The following is a 21,974-nucleotide window of genomic DNA, read 5'->3' as shown; positions in this document are numbered from 1 at the left end:
ATTTTTTATTGTGTAGCGTGAAGAGGATAGCAGCAATGACAATGATGATGTAGTTAGTGACAGTGATGATAGTAGTGCTGATAATGATGGTAGTAGCAATGACAATCAGGGTGCATTTAGTTGATAAGGATGATAGTAGCACTAGTGATGATGATGATAGTAGAGGTGACAATCATGTTGCAGTCAATGAAAACAGTCCTGTAATATTTCACTGTGATTTTGGGTCGGGCATGTACTCATTAGCACGCAGTCATAATCTACCACATTATGTGAAAGGATGTGACTTTAACCGAGCCATACGAATGTACCTGTGACCTAGAAGTAGTGTGTCATTTCGGTGGCCTGTTTCCATTCCGAAATCCTGCCAATTCTGCAGTCAGGAGCAAGGAGCAGCGACTGCATTTGAATAGCAAACACTTATGGCCTCCTTTTCATAATGGGTAATTCAGGTTACTGGCATAGCACTTATACTTTTTTTATGATACTAATGTGTCTATGGCTTGACTGTGCCAAACTAAGACACAAATCACAACAACCAATCTGGTGCACCCGTTATATTGCATCAGTTGCAGGGCCTTTGAACTGGAAAGCAGGGAGTATCCATAAAAGGAAAGCACAAGGTCACAAAGTGCATCAACATAAATGTTGAAATGCCCTACCACATGAACTTCACAAACGTGACTGCATGCAGAACATTGTAAATTCTCGGCTGTTGATGCTTCTACTGGGCAGATGTTGAACTCTCAGAGAGGCTGAGGAAGTAAAAAAAAGAAGAGGATGAAAGATAGAGAGTGATGGGGAGTGGCTTCTTTTGGACAGATGGCTCGCTTCAAGTGGTGTTCGCTAGCACTGACTCGTTCAAGACGAGCCACAAGTAGGCATCCAAAGGCTGAGATCTGGGACAGTAGCCAGAGGCGCTCTTTAATGCTTGCAGTGCACTGGACAAAAGATGGCAACCAAAACAGCCTGGAGCATCCATGCCCCCGTCGGTTCCTCACCAGCATTCCTCTTCCTCTTCACAGTGCGAAAGATTTACAAACTTGAGCCAATCCTGCCTTTATGCATTGTGTTTGTGATGATCAGTGACCGAAATGAATACATCAGGCTTCTTGATGAATGCTGGTCCTTGTAGCCTTGCTGTCTATTTTTAATCGAGAATAATAGTCATTGTCAGGCTTATAATGCGAGGGGGGCGGGGGCTGGATCACTATTTTCATCTTCTTTAATGTCACAGATTCACTCCCTTAAATGGAAGCGTATCTTTATTGTTCTGGCAGCATACTTAATGTTAACGAGGGTGCTCTTATATACAGGTACAGGCATAAGAATGGGTGATGCTCTTTTCACGTTTTCTCTGGTGTCAAATATGTTTATTTTGTGGACACGCCTATGCGGTTACTTGCGTTCACACTTGAGCTTTGTATTTAACCATAGTAGTCTTTTCTTCCTCCGTCTTTCTCAACGTACATATGAAACATGGTCCCCAGCCCAGATGGGCAGTGCATACTTTGTTGTTTTTGGTTCAAAGCCTTTGCATATTTAGACTTCCCACTTCAGTGCTCTCGGTGACTGACGAAGACTCCATGTCTCCCCACCACTACAGTGATGCCTCGGTTCACAGTCCAGCCGTCGACGACGCGCGCTGTGGAAGGCTACAGTACCATGCTGCATTGTAGGGCAACGGGCGACCCTGAGCCCACCATCCAGTGGGACCGGAACAACGTGCTCAACAACTTCGACCCGCAGCGCTACCGAGTGCTGGACAATGGCTCACTCTACATCTCTGAAGTGCACCGGGACGACGATGGCAAATACGGCTGCACGGCTGGAAACAGCGGAGGCCTGCGTCGCGTTGAGGCCAGCCTCGTCGTTCTCGGTGAGTAGTTGCTCATATTTCTCCTCACCGCTTGTTGTCCGTTGATCGTAGCAGTTGCGAAACACCACTTCAAAACTCAACTGCACGTTCCTGTAGCCATAAAGGTTAGCGCTGCTGTGTTTTACTATTTAGTTATCAGTTTTAGTTTAGTCTTAGTTTCAGTATTTAGTACGCTGCGAGGTGTCAATTTTTGCATGTGTCATGATGAAAGAACTTTGTGCTTAATTACATTATTTTTAGATGAGTTCCCATTTAAGATTTGTAACAGCTGTGAGATGCACTTTAAGCATAGAGGCCAGTATTACTACTGGAGTATTGCAGCCACCTTTACCCATAGCGTATTAGGAAATGAATTTTCATTGCTTATGCACGAGCTCTTCGTGTTATGTCTCAATCTCTTGACCCTGGCTAATACACAAATCTGCCAATGAAATATATATCTTCTTGCACGAGGACGGCCTCCAATTTGGCGCAAATCAGAGTGTGCATCTTGTGTGTGTATACATAGCGCTGCTTTCCTTGCGCCGCAGACTCCGAGGGCTACTCGTCGGGCAGCCTGCCGGGCGTGGGTGACCCTGGCGAGAACACCATGGCCAAGACGGTCACAATTACCCTGGGTGCGGCGGCCATCTACATGATGCTCGTCTTGGGACTTATGATCTGGTGCCGCTTCCGCCGGGCACGTAGAAAAGCCCTGCTCCTGCTTCAGGTCTCCTCCGAAGGTGAGCCACCAAGCATGCACAGCAGATTTGAGCAACCCATGCGTAGTAGTTCTCCGCAGCTTAACTGCAGGGTTGTAACAAACCAGACGATTAGCTTCGAGGTCACGTGGGTTGTGGGAATGAGGCAAGTTTTAATTTAAGCACAGAAGTCTCCATTATGAGGGTAGGCAGTAAGGGCAGGGTATCTCTTGTCGTACATACAGATTTGCTGCTTGAAGCATTGAACCGAGGCTAACCAGCCTTAACATAATTCCTGCCACCGTTGCCAGCACGTTTAGTGAACCTTGGGCTCCTGCTAGTTCAGAAACTGTTGCACAGCTAACTTTTAGCTCCTACGCACTCGTGCATGTACGAAGAACTGTGTTTTATGGTGGGGATGTGGCTATGCCAAGTGCCTGTACCTTCTGTCAGCCTCCTGGTCTGCCGTATAGGAATTTTGGTGCATAGAGAGGAATGTAACATAAAAGGATTCTTTATTGGGCTGATTTGCTTGTTGCTGTCTGAAAGAAGCCTGTCCATGCCAAGCCAAAGATAGCCGCTTCTTCGCATCTCCAGATCACTCTGTTGCACTTTGTTACACTGCATTTCTTAATGCACCATTTGCTGTGCTTGTCAATTTAACGGTGCTAGTGTTGCCATAGCAAATAGTGATCACACTTAGCTCTTCCCAGTGATCAAGTGATTACCATGATGCACGAGGCCATGACTCGTGCGTGTCATGCTGCTTTCGCGGTCATCGTGGGGGATGCGCAGTTCCTAGTGACACCACTGACCTGGAAAAATCTGTGGGGTGCCACAATGGTACATACAGATGATATTTGGCAGGTCCTGAATTCATCCAAGGACATCCCGTATATGTCATTCTGACGCCTGTTCACGGATATTTGGTGTCATTCACGGATGTCCGTAGCATGTCCTGTGGGATCTCAAGGGTACTGGGAGGGATGCCGTGGCTATGGTTAATAATAATTGGTTCACAGGGAGGGAAAGGTGCAGTATCTGTCACACTTGTTGCTGTGGACACCTGAACCGCGCCATAAGGGAAGTGAGGAAGGTGGGAGTGAGAGCCGAAAAAGAGAAAGTGGAGCTGTTGTGAAGGGCTGCGGAGTAATTTCGACCTTACGGGGAATTTTTAACGCGCACTGACATTGCACAGCACACAGAGAGAGGCCTCTCTGTTTCACCTCCACATCGAAACACAGCTGCTAGCGGCCTTCCTTCGTCGTATTTTGGGAGTGCTGAAAGAAATAATGAATTTCTCGACCAGTTAACGATAGGTCGTGTCACGTGTTAGTTGCTTTACTTAGCGATCGACTACATCCATAGGCTCTGGCAAATGCTACCCGCTGAACTTGCTTTCACATGGAACCAGAGAGAGAACTTGAAGCAAACTGTTTAAAACTTTTCTCCCAACTGCACTTTCATCCAAGTGGCTGTCAAATAAATGCTGTCACCATTATTCTTTCCTGTTAGGCACATTGGGAACTGTGAAAACGGGAACAATAGCTAACCTCACTGAACGCGATCATCACGAGTAGTGTAGTGACCACTTTGGGTACGTTGCTGCTGGTTGTCGTTAGCCCAGCAAAGCACATAATGAGTGTATTGAATAGCACTGTTCATCAGCCTCATTTTGCTTTTGTCCTTGTGTGTTCTAGTGGCAAAGCCCGATGACGACACCATTGCACCAACTGAGATGTGCGACAAGACCGTCGCCCCCGTGGTGCCGTCGGTGCGGGACTCCATCGTGGCGCCCAGTGATAACAACACAGCCGCCACCACTGCTGCTGACGCCCTGTCACACAGCTCGGGGTCTCACTCGCAGCAGTCTCGACGCAGTCGCAGCTCCTACGACCGGCTGCAGTACCCGCGTCAAGATCTGCACACTATGATGCTGCTCGGTCAGTGTGCGATCAGTCTCAGTTACAGCTGAATGCAAACTTGTAAGCATGCAGTGTAGAAGTTTTCGGACGTAACAGCGCATAGTAGTGCAGTTGCACATAGAGGAGACAGGAATCATTTATTGCCATTTTTTGAGGGAAAGAAAGTAGAAGGGAGGAATAGGGAAGAGAGGAAAAGATGGGAGAGGTTAACCGGGGCAATGTGCAGTTTGCAAACCTGCGCTAGGAGAAAAGAATGCAGGTATGCGATGTTCAGCAAAAGGAAACTGTTTATACAGTAAAATCTTGTTACAAGAAACATGGTTACAAGAAACACTCGGTTATAAGAGACACTTGAAAATGGTTTGGTTAGTTTTCTTATTTTTGCCATGTTAACAACATTGCATATAAGAGACATGGTTACAAGAGACACTCTGTTACTAAGGGCAACTTTTCCACGTCCCTAAGGTAATTTTTTCACTATTTATAAGAGACACAATTAACCCAGATACACTCATGCAATGCAGCTGACTCGTACCAACTCTTATGTGTGACAGTTTAGATTCCCTTAATTAAATTCTGTTCCATATCAGTGTCTTGTTTTGTTGCAATATGTCAGGAACCAAGAAGGAGTGCCTCCTCTTTACTGAGGAGTCAAGGTGTCCCTGTTGTTTCTGTCACACAGGAATGTGATGACAGTGGCTGAAACAATAAGGACATTTTGACTTTCCAGTGAAAAGGAGGCACTCTTTCTTGGTTCCTGACATATTGCAACAAAAGAAGACACTGATACGGAACAGAATTTAGATAAGGGAATCTAAACTGTCACACATTCACACATACGAGTTGATAGGAATTTTTGGTTACAAGAGACCTTGGTTACAAGAGACACCTTTTTTGGGTTCCCTTGAGTGTCTCTTGTAATAAGGTTTAACTATGAAGCATAAAATAAGGATAGGACTTCATAGGTCTTGCATCTCTTGAACACCGCACTGCAATAGCAAACACTAGATGTACTGACACGTGGTCTCTACCACATTTTAAAATAGACTACAAATTACAATCCTTGGCTCATAATCTTTCTGTTTTTCTCAACAAATATAGACACTGTTGGTTTTAGTCCTAAGCAGTTGAGAACCTACTTCGTGCAAATACCGTATTTACTCGAATCTAACGCGCCCTCGATTGTAACGCGCACCCGTTTTTCGTGACCCCCCACCCCCGAAAAAAAAAAAAAAGCTCCGATTGTAACGCGCACCCATTCTCCGCGAAAAAAGTACCGCGCACCTCACGCTTTCATACAGCAATACAACTTTGTCTCGTTTGGAAAAGCAAAGATTTAATCTCGGTGCACTAAAAAACACACACACAAAAGGAAACGGCTTATCTTGCCAAGATTGTCACTATGCCGGCACAAGGTTCACTTGTCGTCGCTGTCAGACAACTCCTTGTCACTGTTGACGGACCAAAGCATCTCATCCTCGGTGCCGTCCATGGCATTCGACATACCACATTTTTTAAAGGCCTTGATGACCATGGCAGACGGTATCGTGCACCACGCATCTTTCGCCCATCCAGTGAACTCTTGCAGTGAGGCACGCTTCATTCTGTTGCTGGGAGTGAATTCATGGCAGCCACTCACAAGCCATTCGGTGTAGAGCGCCCGAATCCTATCTTTCACTGGCTTGCTCAAGCAAACATCGAGCGGCTGGAGCTGCGATGTCATGCCACCGGGTATCACGACAAGGTCGGTGTTGCATGCAGCGAGCTTGTCCTTGATGCGTTGGTCGAGATGGCACTTGAAAGCGTCGAGCACAAGCATCGCACGCAGGCCCAAACTGCCGCTGGGTCTCTTGCGCCAGACGTGATCGATCCAGTCGGCGACCAAGTCCGTTGTCATCCAACCTTTTTCATTGGCGCGCACAATCATGCCACTCGGAATCACGATTCCTTTCGGGAGCGTCTTGCGCCTGAATATAAGATACGGGGGCAGCTTATGTCCATCCGCGGTGCAACAAAGCATTGCGGTGACGCGTGTTTTTTCGTGGCCGGAAGACAACACGCGCACTTGCTTCGCCCCCTTCTTTTCAATGGTTGTGGTAGCAGGCATGTCAAAGTAGAGCGGTGTCTGATCGGCATTTCCAATCTGGCCGAGGTGGTAGCCGTACTTGCAGCGCAAACTCAGAACGAACCGCTGAAAACTGTGCAGCTTTTCTTCGTACTCTTTAGGCAACTTCCGGCATATCCCTGTCCGCCTTCGAAGAAAAATGCCTTTTCTCTTCATAAAATTTGACAGCCAGCACCTGCTCGCTTTAAAGTCGCTCCGCGTTAGCCCTGTTTGTAGGGCTAGCTGCATCGCCCGGACTTTGAGCAGGTCCGTCGTCACTGGCCGCTGCTCCGCTCGCTGCTCTAGAACATATTCTGCGAGCCGCTCTTCTATTTCGGCGAACCGGCCCTGCTTCGATCCACTGAAACCTTTTCGTGTAGCCTTGCTGCCGAAAATCTTTTCCTTCTGCTTGCGCCAGTCCCGCACGCATGTTTCCGGAACTCCGAATGCGCGTGATGCGGCCCGATTTCCGTCCGTATCTGCACACACGATGACTTTCCTTTTAAATGCGGCATCATGATGAACTCGACGAATCTTCGCTGTCGGCACGTCCATACTGGTCGGTCAATCGCAGAAAACGGGTAGGCCAACCAAAGCTCATGTACTAAAGCACACGAAGGACGCTACTGCAGCTAGGCATAGACAGCTAGACCAGCTAGTAGGCTCGTACGGTGCGTACCAGGCGGCCACTTTGATATGCCGATGGCGATATGATATCGGAGATTTAGGGTTGTACTCGATTCTAACGCGCACCCAATTTTTGGACACGATATATCGGAAAAAAGGTGCGCGTTAGATTCGAGTAAATACGGTATACTGTATACACACGTGTAATGGCCGCACGCATGTAATGGCTGCACCCCGAACTTTAGAAAGAAAAATTAGGAAAAAAAACTTTAAAAATTTTCTGAGTAAAAGCCGCACCATGAGTTTCAGGAAGTTGGGCAGTGCAGTCTACTGTGCGGTGCAAGAAATACGGAACGTTTTGTGGTTACTGCCGCCATGTTGGGCCCAAAAATCAAGTGAAAGCCAAAATGAAGCGTAAGGTTAGAAGTAGAATTGCCAATAAGTATTAAGAACAAAATATTTTAGGGAAAAAAAAGTCGAGCATGGGGGCAGCGGCCACCACCTCCGTTACAAAGGGGGCGCTCCTAGCCGCAGCGATGCCCGCCCGTTACAAAGGGTGAGGCCAGCAAATCTAATCCATTTCAATCCATGTCTGTTCGCTCCTCCGTTTTACAGCCATTTCCTCGATCACCTGAAGCATATCACGTGCAATCTCACAATCGGAACACATCGCTGCCCTGATTTGTTCTGCGCTCGTGAGCTGAAGATTTTCTTTTTCCTCGATGGGAAAATATGTTAGTTATACCGCTCACTTTAAGCTGAAAGTGATTCACTACGCGAAAGAAGAAGGAAAAAGAGCGGCTGGACAAAAGTTTGGCGTTGACGAAAAATGTGCACGGCAATGGTGCTCCCAAGAAGATGCCCTCAGGAAAACAAATGTTCAGAGGTGCGCTTTCCGAGGGAAGCAGAGCATGTTTCCGAAAGTTTAAGACTCACTTCTCGAGTACGTGACGGAGACGCGGCGCAACGGCTTTGCTGTTTCGGCTGGACGGTACGGAGGATGGCCTCATCTGGGACAAGGATGAGCCTGAAGTCCCGATGAGTTCGGAGGAGGAGGAGGACGACGACGAGGAGTGATGTTCTGAACACGGGACGAGCCTGAAATCCCGACGTGTTTAGCAGAGGAGGGCGAGGAGTTTTTTGACAATAATAAAGGCAGGTACCACCGCAAATAATTTTTTTCGCTGTCTTTTTTCTCATGCAATCGCCACACCCCCTGATTTTCACCCCAATCTCGGAAAAAAAAGTGCGGCCATTACACGCGTGTATACGGTAATCTATCCCTACATGTGTTCTTACTTTAAATATTATATTCGCCGTTACGAACTTTCTGCCTTATTGAGCTTTTTCCATTGATTTTAATATTGATCAACTTTTTTATTTCTTGTTTTTTTATCGTGCTGCAGTGACATATGCATTGTATAACACCTTTGGATGTCATAGTCGCATTATTAATGAACTTCTGGAATTTGCTGTTTGCTCCTGCTATGTTGTGTATGGGTTTCCTGGGCTTTTGTCAAGCTGTTTGTACAGCTTTTAGCCCAGGCGACCAAAGTCAGGCTATCACATTGGTAAAATGCCTTCAGAAAACAGCAGAGTGCTGGGAAACCTTCCGGCTTTCAGGGTTGATGAGCGGTGAAATTCATTGTGTGAATTGGGCCCCTGACCCTCTCTTCGACTCCATCCGCAAAACGTTGACCTTAAATCTGCCCCTACCGTGCTCCTTTCATCCAATTTTATAGCTTTTGTACAGATATGGGAAGATATTTGGGAGAAGATAGGTCTTTGTCTCTTTGAAGATGTTTGACAAAAAGCAGGTCTTTGAACACATTGGTTTTCAAAAAATATGGACGAAGTGACTTTACATATCGGAGAGTAGTTTGTTTCCATAATATTTTTCACTTCCTGTGACTGCTGGACATTCTGAGAACAGATTTCTTGTGGTTGGTGCTCTCCAGGGCGCGGCGAGTTTGGTGATGTGTTCCTGGCCAAGGCGCGGTCCATATGCGAGGGCGAGGCCGAGACGGTTGTCATGGTCAAGGCGCTGCACTCCCGGGACGAGTGGGCACACGCCGAGTTCAAGCGCGAGATGGACATGTTCCACAAGCTGAGTCACGAGGGCATCGCCCGCCTTCTGGGTGTCTGCCGTGACGTCGAGCCCTTCTTGGCCATCATGGAGTACACGGACTGGGTGAGTGTTACCGTGTGCTGGGTGTGCTGCGGATTCTCCTGGCGCCACCAAGTTTCAGTTTTTTTGCGGTATTCTTGAGTTTGGGGTTCCTGCAAGAGATTCGACAGTGGTTAGAGTATGCAGGCATTACACAGAGTAAAACTTACTGAGAATTCACACATTATTCAAGCCCTCGAGCCCATAATTTGCCAATAATTTTTGGTTTGGTTTGGTTTGGTTTGTGGGGTTTAATGTCCCAAAGCGGCTTAGGCTATGAGAGACGCCGTAGTGGAGGACTCCGGAAATTTCGACCACCTGGGGTTCTTTAACGTGCACTGACCGCACAGCACACGGACGCCACTCCGTTTCACCTCCATCGAAACGCAGCCGCCGAGGCCGGGATTCGATCCCGCGTCGTCGGGAACAGTAGTCGAGTGCCCTAACCACTGCGCCACCCTGGCGGGGCGCCAATAATTTTTAAATCCCTATTCGTGTGGCTCGCAGTAAAGTGAAGTGGTAGCAGAAGCCGTGGGAAAATACGCTAAAAAAAACCCAATAACACGAGTGGGACAGGCTGACTGCTCATCTTTTTCCGTGTGTCCCTGTCTTGTGTGTCGTGTTGTTCAGCGCATTTTCCCATGGCTTCTGCTGACGACCATTAACTAGCCCAGCAACAACTGCTGTTAATGAAGGGTTAATCTAGGGAAAAATCCTGCCTCTCCCAACATCATGGGTTAGCGCGAAATCTGTCTTAAGGGATTCTCAGTGGCTCCCCAATAACTACAGTGACATTCGTAAACAAAGCAGGCTGAGGAAGTGGATTGCAGGGTTTACTAGAGATTGTTGTGATTGGCTCCCTTCCAATTTTCCATCATGCTAATACAGTGTGAGGTAAACACTCTGCCTGTAATAATATGAATGTATACCAATTCATCCATTGCTGAGTAGCTAGTCTTAGTGCCAATATCTCATGTGCTATGTGGGCTGTGTGTCAAACATTTTTTATGGGACTTTGCACGGTGGTTCAGTATCTGTCACCGCCATCACTTTTCTTATCCTAGGTGCACACCTTGCAGACCTTTTAGGTGTTCTAAAGTACATGTGGTAGGCACCGAAATATTTTTTTACAGTGAAGCCACTAAGCTAAAGTTTGGTAACTTCCCACCACTGTGGCCGAGTAGTTAGGGGGCTTGACTGCTGGACACAAGGACTTGGGACCAAATCCTGCCCACACTGGCAGCTTTTCGATGAGGCAAAGTGTTTTGCGATGTCAGGGCACTTACAGATCCCTAGGTGGTCAAAATGACTCCGTAGCCCTCCACTATGGCACCCCTTTCTCTCTTTCCGCCTTCCTCCCTTCCCTTAGGTTGTGGGTCGGGTGTCCACAGAAAGAAGTGTGACAGTTACTGCACCTTTCCTTTCCTGTGAACCAATTATTAATATTGTATACAGTCAAATCTCGATATAACGAATCCCGCGGGACTGCAAAAAATCATTCGTTATTTTGAAATATCGTTGTAATGAAAAATCTGCGATTATAAGCCAGTGGTCAAACCTAGGTATGCAAATGACGTACCTTCGCAGTGGGCACGTGTGTAGACAAGCAAAATCTCAAATGAAAATGTTGCACTAACTCCAAAGCTGATTTATTTGAAGAAATCAATTATTTTCCTCTGCCGCGTGCAGCAAACACGACCTTGCGCTACATTACACCACTACAGCACATACACCGTCCAATAATACTCCCTCAAGTTTGAAAACCTTGTCTCGGTCTTTCAAAAGGATTGCGGTGGTCGATGGGGCAATGCTACCTGTCTGTAGAGGCCGAATCAGTTTTCCCTGTGTCGATTTCTTGCAGTGAAAGAGGCTGCGTTCATATCTTCTTGGAACTTCACTGGCTAATATCATCGCTCTCGCACAAACTTTGCAATAAAATAATCCGCGGCATGAAAAAAAAAAAAAAACTTCCAGCACGCTCAAACACACAAACGACCGACCCGCGTACGACACATTAGAAAAAAATCCAGGCAGCTAGGCCTGCTGACTACTGCGTAATAAACCATAGCTCCGTGGCGGCGCTAGGAGCTGGTAATAGATGTGCTGATGATGATAGCTACAGCCCACGGATCATACACACAGAAACGGCGGTTTCTGTTTCACGCGAGAGTTACAAGCTGCGGCGCTGTTAATGTTAGCCAAATTCGTAATACTGATGTTCCAAAATAATAGAAGAAGAAATAAAATATGTTCGTTATTCTGAAATATGCGCTATTTTGAAATTCATAATTCTGAATTAGTTTTACACTAAAAACATCGCAAATCTGCCAGAGATTCTTAAAAAATTAGTTAATTTGAAAGTTCCTTAATGTGGTGTTCGCAGTAACAAGATTTCACTGTATTAAAAAAAAAAAAAGGCTACTGTGCGATGTTAGTGCATGTTAAAGAAGCCCAGTGGTCAAAATTTCTGGAGCTTTTCACTACGATGTCCCTTGTAGACTGACTCGATTTAGAGCATTAAACCTTGTATGTAAGGTGCTTATATCTTGAAGAAAACTCTGTCCTGATAATGCATCTGGTAAACTGGCATTGTCCTGTCGTCAGCAGCTTTCATTTTCCACGATCTGTTTAGAGAAAGTTGAGTCTTGTGCAAGATGGTGCATCTTGCATGCTTTAATGATCAATAAATAAAAGGTAATCAATAAGTCATGCTTTATTGATCAATAAATTAATGGTATCAATAAATGGATCTATTGAATATGTTTTAATTAGGGTTATGCAAATGTTGAAATTTTCGAATATAAGTCGAATATAGATATGGGGGAAATGCCTTCTAACACCTTCGAGTTAAAAAAAAGAACTGAAAATTAAAAAATGGCAAACATTGTTCATCAAAGTACACAATGTATTAGTAGATAAAATTAAACTAGAATTGCTCTGAAGTGTATATCTTACCAAAAGTTCATTATAAATTTTATACTGGATATCGTATCTCTTTATTTTGTGCAGGAAGGACTTGTATGAAACTGGCCTTATTGCCCCAGATTACAGTAGATTCGCATTAATTCGGCGGACTGGAAAAAATGTTCGAATTAACTGAAAGTTCGAACTATCGAATGGGCCTAAAAAAAATGCTTAAAACCATTTGCATCATAGTACCATGTTCTGGCGAACCTAAGCAGCCCCTCTATTCTCATCAAAAACACTTTTAAAGAAAAGTTTATTGCAAATTTTTAGTACCCTTTCTTTTTGCAAGGAAGTGCATGTATTCAAGGCTGCGAAGCGTTCTTCCTCAATGTGTCGTCGAACCGGAAACCTAAGAGTCCTGAAGTGGCATTATCCTGGCTTCATGTATTGCTGTATTCAGACACTGCATGACAATAAAATGCCAAAAACTGGTGGAAAGCGACTCCGATAACTCTGTCAGTCTGTTATCAGGCGTGCGCCTGGGCGAGGGAGTTAAATTCCTGCTTTCTGGACAGTCGCAAACTGGTTTTGCTGCAGCTCCCACAGTGCTGACGCTAGGTGCACATGACTGTCCAGTAACCAATATGGCAGTACTCAGAGAGCTCAAAATGCAAAGGTCTATTGGCGGCGATCGGCAGGTTCTACGTGCATCGTGGGCACGCACTGCTTGGTTTGGCGCCAGCTGTTTGAGAGCCGCAAGTCTGAGTTTGTAGAGGCCTGCCTACAGCTTGAAATTTAAATGATCTGTAACTGCACTTTCCGAAGATGTTTGCCAACTTTGTTTGCTAAATATATTGTTATTTCTTGTGCCCATCTCGTCAAAAAATAGCCGCAAAAAGAAGGGAGGGAGGGGCTTCGTTTTAGATTTTTCAAATCTACCAAATTTTCTAATGTATAGGTTGCACCCCTCTTTATAACACATTTTCCTGGTAAAAAAACACAGATAAGTCTCACTGGTGTATAGACACACCTGTTCACCCGGTAGAAAACTCATTGAGGACCACACTGTGAGAATGTGTCATGAAAATACATGCTTGCAGCAGCTGCTGCATATGCACATATCCCATGATAGGTAGTGCTCACACTGGTACAGTCTTTGTCAAAAGTATACGGCCCAAGAGGTTCGCTTCTAAGCACTGTAACACAGCTGCTGGCAGCAATACTGGAATATGAATGGAAGCTAGATGAAAATGAGGGCGAGATTTGTCATCTACGAGATTTCGAACGCTAGAGTTGCTTTACGAGCCTCGTTGCTGGGCTTGGAACAAAAATCCTTCAAGGCTACGACAGGACAGCCTTAAGGGCAAGGCTTAAATGTCCCTGAATTTTTTCTACTTTGATTCCATCTTTCATTCTTTTTTAATGCCGCAGTTGTCATGCCTGCAGAGAGTGAGACTGTTACTGCGTCTTTCCTCACTACCCAAGTTCTTTCTCACCTGTCCCAATTAATTCCCAATTTAGTCACGTGAAGGAACGTGCATCATCTGAGTTCCTTCTCCATTGCACACTACCGCCGCGAGTAAATTTGTAGGATTCAATAAAACTTGTTGCTGGGCATGTTTGGGTGTGTGTTCGTGGTCTCTTTCCTCTGTCCTCGTCCTTTTGCGCTATCTTTTTATTGTAAAAAATTTGTAGGATGTTAACCAAAGTGGAAATGTGAATTTCAGGAACGCCTGCTGTAATTCGAAATCCTTGCACTCGCTGGAACATTTGGTATGATGTGTGGAATGTCTGTGTGTCAGTATCAGTGCCAGAGTTGAATTACAGTGAATGCTTTTTGATAAGAGCCATCAGCAGGTGATTTGTGGCTTTGCATTCAATCATGAATCCCGCAATCTGAGGTCGAATCGTGGCCGCAGCAGCTGCATTTTGACGGCAGTCAAATGAAGAAAAAAAACTGTGACAGATTAGCCTGCAGCTTAGCTGAAACGTTTGGTGAGAGCTGTTGTGTCCCTCTGTTTTCTTTTTCTTCTCTTCTTCCTCCTGCTGTTCTCTCCACAACAGCATTGCTCCTTTTCTCTCCTTGTCTAAATCTTGGCTTGGCACCGATTTGCTTCGAAGCCAAGGCAACCCGAGTTGACTCTAATGCGCTTCACTTGAACATCAGCTCAGGTTAGACCATCAGTGACACCTCTACCTGTAAAATTCCAATGTGCTGTTACACTACCTTAAGTGGTCTAAATTAACCCATACACTGTGGTATCTCATGATCCACATATTTCTCAGCATACCATCCACCACCTTATGCTGAACATGTTGGAGTAGTTGGTCATAATAGGGTGAATCATTTTGCATCGTCTACGCTGGTACATTGTTTCAGGGAATCTGGAATGCGGACAAGGAGATGGCATCGACGGTGACTATCGTTTGAGAGCTGGGAAACTAGGTTAATACAAACAGCATCCTAAATGTTGCAGGGTGCCGTCACTAGCTTCCTGCCCAGTTCGTAGGCTATTCCACCTACGGTTAGCCTCTGCAAAGGGGTTACTGGCAGGGGTGGCATTCCAAAGCTGAGTATCACAGCTTGTATGGTCAAAGAGCCATGAGTTATGTGGTGCACATGCACTTCTTGCTGCAAAATTAGGTCACTTTGTCCTTGTGGTCACTTCAGCTTGCCGTACTCTGAGAATCCAATTCCTTCCCTCGTTCACGCATGCAGGGTGACCTCAAGCAGTTCCTGCTGGCCACCCAGAAGGACAGCCAGCGAAAGGGTCCCAAACCACCCCCACTGAACCAGGCGCAGGCTATCGGTGTATGCCACCAAGTGGCGCTCGCGATGGAACACCTGGCCAACCATCGCTTCACCCACCAGGATCTGGCCGCACGCAATTGCCTCATCACCTCGCGGCTCGACATCAAAGTCAGCTGTCCCGCACTCTGCCGCGACTCGTACGCCGCTGAGTACGCTCAACACCACAACCGCTCTGTACCCATCCGCTGGACACCGAGCGAGGCGCTCTTTGAGGACGAGTGGTCGACCAAAAGCGACGTGTACTCCTTCGGGGTGCTCGCTTGGGAGGTCTTCACCCAGGGCCTGCTCCCGCAGGGGGACAAGGACGACGCGACGGTTCTCAGGCTCCTCAAGTCCTGCGAACTGCGGTGGACGTCACCCGCGAACGTCCCCGCGCCGTTTGCAGAGCTCCTGAACCGCTGCTGGCAGCGGTCGCCCAAAGACAGGCCGACCTTCTCCGAGGTGGCGGTCCGCATCGGCGAGATCTTCGTCGATAGCAACGTATGAAGTCCGTTCACATCACCTTGTCTGTCGGGTTTTTCATATTTGTGGTCATTCGAAGACGTGGGTGTACAGAGGTCCTGGTGCAAGTACCAGAATAATTTTCAAGGCTGTTTTGAGGGCCTTGATGTTGTCAGCATGAAATGAAATGTGAGCAGCACCAAAGAGGATGCTAATTGAGGTAGGTAGTATTGAGTTTAATTGTGTAAGTAAACTAAATTAATTACATATAAATTTAGTTGTAATTGAGTTTAGTACTGTTTATTTTCACTTTAAAGGCACTATGACCTCCCACTCGTAGTTGGAACAAGCCCTGCCAATGTTCTGATTCCAGCAGCTTGATGTTTGTTTTTGTGTTCATGCTCATCACCGTAGTTCATTTGATGCTGACGACACCAGAAAGAATCCCTTGTTATTTTCGTGGAGGTTAGATGCCACGGGGCGATGCTTTTTGCATGGAGGAACAACGAATGCTTATGACGCTGCCATTTTGATATCATTTGCATCCAGCATAATGTCTCATATAGTTGGCCTAACTAAGAGGTCTCAACCAATTTGTCGGCAACATGATACTGCCAGACCAACTTTTGGAGCGTACAGACTGCCAAGATCTCGCCGGACAATATTGCGAGGCTAACCTTTTTGTGCTAAGCAGTGTTTCTTTTTTCTGGGCTAGTGGGCTCATAATTTTCATATGTCAGAATTTAGTTTAGAGTTTTCATAAAAAAGAAGTAAGATGCTCTACGTGCAAAACTTCTAGCCAATAAAGAAAGTGTGTGATCGGCCTCACAATAGCTACAGAGCGAGAAGTTTTCTGCAAACTCAACTTGGAAGAAGCAGGTTCATTTCACATGCGTAATTTTGAGGATGTGCAATTGCTCTGCAACTTTTTTGCAGTTCTAAAGAAAGCACAGACATTTCTTTAATTTACTTTTTACCAAGGTGTACATGTTTCATCTTACGCTTTATATTTATAAAGAAACCTTGTGCATGACTGCGGGGATATAAAGCAGTCAATTTCAAGCCATTGCTGAATTCAAGTGTCAACTCGTTCCTTGACCAACGAATTTCTTGTCAAGCTGACTTTTCATGTGATGTTTTCTCGCCTTTTCGTCTATACATGTTTTTTCGTATAACTTCCGTGTCGAGTGCAGTTATTATTATTATATATTTTTTTTCATTGTAAATATGGACATGTGGCACTCATTTGTCCCCTCCTAGCCTTTTGGTCAAGTCTTCATGCCGAGTCCAACGTTCCTGGGCTAGTCATCACCTCTGATCACCACCTTTGACATATAAGATGACGTGGTGCTTTTTATAAATGTTGGACAGCATTTTTACACAGAAAGTTATACACTCTTCTAAACACCTATGGTACTGATGCACATAGCAAGTTCCATTATAGTAATAATGGAGGAAATGTGGGAAATAAATGTCTTAGCTTTTCTAGCTTGTAGTATGGTTGTTGAATGAAGGTGACTAGCATGAATGAAGGTAACTAACATTGCTAACATTAGAAACATATTAGCGAAAAGCTGTCATGCGTTAAATTAGACATTTCAGGGTACTCAACAAGAAAAAAATCGGAAAAAAATAAGGCTATTTTCGTGCTTAGGAGGAAGTTTGAGAGGACTGAACAATATGTCAGTGGGCTGTTTTGAAAAGTATGTGATTTTTGTTTCTTCCATGCAGTGCTTTCTTTCTGGGCTTTTTGTCGCTGCTAGATTTTAGGAGCTGTAAACTGTTAGCCAAGGTTTTGATAGCTTGCTTGACTTGTTCTGTTGTCAGTTATGTTGATTCATTAATGGTAAGTCAGAACAGTGGACCTGTAAATTGTCTATAATCTTTTTGATAATATACCTGAATCATAGTTATTTTTAAAACCACTGTTTTTCTTTCGTGTTGGTACAATATAATGCCTGCTATTAAGTTCTTTCATGAAATGTTTGCCTCCAGAATGATACTGGTGACCAGTTTCATTTTAGTATCAGAACAATGCGACGTTAGGAAAATTTGTTGTATAATTCAATACCTTTTCAAGTTCGAAAATGAAGAAAGCAGTTACCGTACCAGTAGCAAATTTCCTGTCATTAATTTCTTACAAGGTGTTTCTACTGTGTCTTTGTGATTCTTTATCTAACCTGTAAGCATTCTGCTTTTGGCAGGACCTGTCAACAGGTTTTAAACATCGAAATGTGTAACACTGCATGTGGTGAAGATTGTAGTTACGCTTGGTCATTGGTCCACATTAAAATGTGAACAGACCGTTTTTGGGTAGCCATAAAAAACGAAGCATTCAGTGGTTTATTCAGTATAGTGGTTAGGAGAGATTAAAAATAATTTGCCGTGTTATACAGAACTTCGTAGATCTTTTCTGAGGCATTGGGAATCGGTTTAGACTGAATAACCTATCAAGTAAACTTCTTGTATTAAATTGTGCCGTTGCTCACAGGTCATTTAAATTATCCATTAACTTTTTCATTTAATGTGTTGCACCTAAAGCAAAATTCGTAGTATACAAGGCGAACCGGTGTAAAAATTACATTAGGCAGCAAAAGTTAGTGGAATGCGATTTTGAAAACATAATTGTTCTCCTGTAGTCGCGTCAGAACTCCTGCATGCTCCAGGACTTCTCTGTGCTTGATCTGACGATACCAGTAGCAGATATGCAATAAACATTTTCACACACATGCGGTAAACTTTCTCTAATAACTACATACTACGCAGAGCTGTTTACACATTATGTTTTGTGTTGTATGTCGCACCAAGCAATGATGTGCTGGGCGACTTGCATTCTATCTCTTTGTATTGCTACTTTTGTTTAGTAGGTTTCTTCTGAAAACCGCGCCGGTGCAATGTTACGCCTAGCGGGTATCTTTACACGCCAGTATTTAAGGCTGTTTCGATGTGCAGGGGCTTCGGATGAAAAACGCAGTGTCGATCAAAGCCGTTAGCTACCTGAAGAAAGCACGTAGAAATAGGCAACCCAATATGCAGAGAGCTATGCTTCCTATTAACAAGGGCGTGCTGCATTTGTATTTGGACAAACACCTTGTTTCATAACTAGCAGCTGTGTGGTGCGAATAGCGAGAAAGTTATTCGTAAGGAAGACGAAGAATTATATTACTCTGGTCATAATTAGCGAACTTTTTTCCAAGCTTTATTTGGCACTGAACCAGATGCATGAATATTTTTCAAACTTGGAACGAAAATCATACATTCATAGTTACCATTCTCGTGTCATCCTCAACAATCACAATTTGCTTCAAAAGATAGGATTTTTGCATTGTAAATATATCATCACTGAGATTCCTTGAATGCTGGAATTTCTGGCACATGACAGAGCAGTGTTCATGTGGTTATGAGCCTGTCGTTGTTCTAATGCTAAAAAAACAAGTGGTAGAAGTAGATTGCTATCTTAATTTCCCAGTTCTAAGAGTTGAGACTGATGTGCGCACCGGAAGCCGGTTACCTTGTTGAGACAGACACCGCAGTTTGGAATCGGAGCATTACGGTGGTTTCCTAGTACCTTTACAGCTGCGTTTTGAAACACTGGTGGTCGCAAAACATTGAGCACGTCCTCCACGCTGCCTTTTGTATTTTTTTTCTCTTGTGTGTATGTGTGTGAAGTGGCATGTTGTAGCTGAAGCGCTTTATATTCCTAACATGTGTAAAGATATTACCTATATTGGCGCCTCATCTCTGTATCTTTCGTGCTCGTCCCAAACGCTGACATGAGCTGTCCTCCGCCTATTTGTGACTTGATCATTTTTGTATGCGCGCTTATTGTGCATATCCTTAGATTTGTGACTGCTGTGTTTTTTGTACATAGGTGAACAAGCTTGGAGACTTTTTCAGAGAATAAATATTGCTAAAAAAGAAGCTGATGGTCTGAAATCTCGCTTTCCTTGCCACTCTCTTGGAAGAAGGCAGCAGAGCAGGTAACAACACAAAATTTAAGAAGCACACACAAACACAAGGACAATGTTGCACTGACATCTATATTGACAAGAACCCGCACATCTTCTCCCTTCACTTCATGTCTGCAGCCAACAACAAAACCACTGAAGGCATACTGACACATTGGTCTCCCGAGTCACAGATTGCATATGCTTCATAAATTTCCCTTGCTAACTTATCCTTCATCCTTTTCATAAGCTTAACATTGTGAAGATCAGCTGGACATTTTTGGTCTCTACAACCAACGCAGTCTTTGCAGTGCACTGCGAGATAAGTGCCAGACTTGTCCGATATTGCCATAGTGTGCTCTCTAATCCTGTCACTGAGAGATCTTCCTGTCTGTCCAATACATTTCTTTCCATGATTCAAGGGAATCTGACAAACAACCCCCTGAATACACTTAGAGTACCTAGTCCGTGCAAAGTTTTGCATCCAGAGCTGAAGTCCTGGTTGTTAATCCGCACACACATCCCTTTAGCTCTGTTTGGTGCCGTTGGAATAGCCCGAATTCTTTCAAGAGATGTGTGACCAACTAGCTCAACGTTCCACCCTATTATTGTTCCTTGCCACACAAGCTGCATTGTGCATTGTGCCCAAGTGAAGCCATGAATTCCACTTTAGGAGAGGGGGAATGGAGGAAATGAACATGAACCACTCTTTAAAAGATTGTAGGAGCACTTTGGACCACTAAAGTGCAATGAGGCGAAATCTTCTATTGGGTGGTGGTCCGCAGCCCTCCACTACTAGCACCTTTTTCTCTGTTTTTTCACTCCCACCTTCCTTTTCTTTATGGCTTGGTTAAGGTGTCCACGAAAAATTGTGGCAGATACTGCGTCGTCTTTCCTGCAAACCAATTTGAAACGTTGCTGAAGCCTGCTGTACTGCGCCTGCTTCTGTATGCTGCGTGGTGTGGTGCACGGACGCCTGGATTGGGCTCCGTGGGGTCAGCTTCATATATAAGGCCTGGTGACGTCATGACTGAATGTGATGTCACCAAGGCGTCAATTCCGTTTATTACAAATGGCCGGATGCGACGTCATGACATCACCAAGTGAGGACGTCATAAATCCGGTCATAACGTCATGACTGATGGCCGTCATCTCTGTTATTACCCGATTGGTTAGGCATGACTAATTAGTATGTTATTGACTAGTTAGTCAATGGTTAGTACTTGTTAGTGACTAGTTAGTTAATTAGGTAATTAATTTACTTGCAATTACTATTACGAATTATCTAATTTATAAGCTATCTAATTACCTAACTACCATGTTACTCATTACTACTCAACCAATTAACCCAATAATTATCTTTCAATTACTGTTTGCCAATGCCCATATATGGTGCACTCTCGAAAGTGTGACACCCTCTGTCGACAGCTCCTGTTGACAGCGATGAGGCATTAAAGGCTTTCGCTTTAATAACATCACTTTATGACCCTCTGGAAGCCTCAGGCATTGATGTCTCCCTCACTTCATTGTTCAAAGAGCAAAGCAAATGTTCATTTTTGAAGGATGGAAGAAAAAGTAGGGTAGGGGGTAGCGTGGCATTGACATGACAATTTGGTTACCCCCATCTCGAAGGTACCCTATTATATCCCAGTGTCAAGTTGGGACTAGTGGGATGCAAGTTGCGGCGTCATCAGACAGTGTGGGTGGTCCCTTCTTGGTGCGCACTTAATATTTATCAAGACGGGAGCTCCCATAAGAGGTGGCAGTGACCCGCTCGGGGCTGAAAGATAATTGCACGCATTATGTTACTTTGCAGCGGTCTGTTGTCACTTTGTCATGAAGGAAACTGCCTCGCTAGCACTAGTGTTTTCCGCCAAGTTGATGCTCTCAGAGTTATACCACTGGTTACAACTTTTTAAGAGTAATTTATTTCCAGTAACCGATTATGGAGGAAAGTAAATGAATTATCCGGAACGTTACTGCTGCAAATCAGTTATGTTATAAATACAATATTACTGCAATTGATTACATTATAAGCAAAGAACACCTGCAAGGTTTTACATACTATCTGTAGAATTCTGTCTGCAAGTGCGTCTAGTCACTGAAAAATTTTTCAGTGACTATGCAGATCAAGCCTCCAGCATCAGCATAGAGCAGCATGAGAACCGTCCTCATAGAATTTAGAATTAAGAGGTGGAAGAAATCTTGACGGTGGCAGCTTGCCAGTTTGATGCAAATACAGCTGAACCCCGTTATAAAAGACATGGACGTAACAGACAATCGGGTATGAGAGACACCATTCACCCAAATGGTTGGCCGCCCTGTGACTCATTAATTGGACCTCTCTTTTAACAGACATTGGATGCAGAAGACAGTTGGCTATAAAGGACAAATTAGCCCTAAAGTTTGGTACTCTGTCTTGCTTGTAAGAGACATTTTAACATTAGATGGAGCACCATCCATCATTAGGTTCAGTAGCAGCTACAGT

General features: G+C 44.7%; 1 protein-coding gene across 1 annotated transcript in view; it reads left to right on the top strand.

The window, feature by feature from the left end:
- The window catches only part of LOC146176835 (inactive tyrosine-protein kinase 7-like), a 144,017-nt gene extending 124,563 nt beyond the window's left edge, over positions 1-19,454 (top strand). Inside the window, 5 exon segments of the mRNA XM_084582979.1 lie at positions 1,604-1,876; positions 2,407-2,598; positions 4,257-4,499; positions 9,171-9,403; positions 15,006-19,454. Coding sequence (XP_084439105.1) covers positions 1,604-1,876; positions 2,407-2,598; positions 4,257-4,499; positions 9,171-9,403; positions 15,006-15,584 — 1,520 coding nt within the window. The 3' untranslated portion in view covers positions 15,585-19,454.
- Positions 19,455-21,974: the final 2,520 nt, after the last annotated feature.

The sequence above is a fragment of the Amblyomma maculatum genome, chromosome 10 (assembly GCF_055883805.1).
Source record: "Amblyomma maculatum isolate TAMU_Amacu chromosome 10, ASM5588380v1, whole genome shotgun sequence".
Lineage (NCBI taxonomy): Eukaryota > Metazoa > Arthropoda > Arachnida > Ixodida > Ixodidae > Amblyomma > Amblyomma maculatum.
Note: the sequence above shows the minus strand (reverse complement) of the source record. Positions and strands in the feature narration are given on the sequence as shown.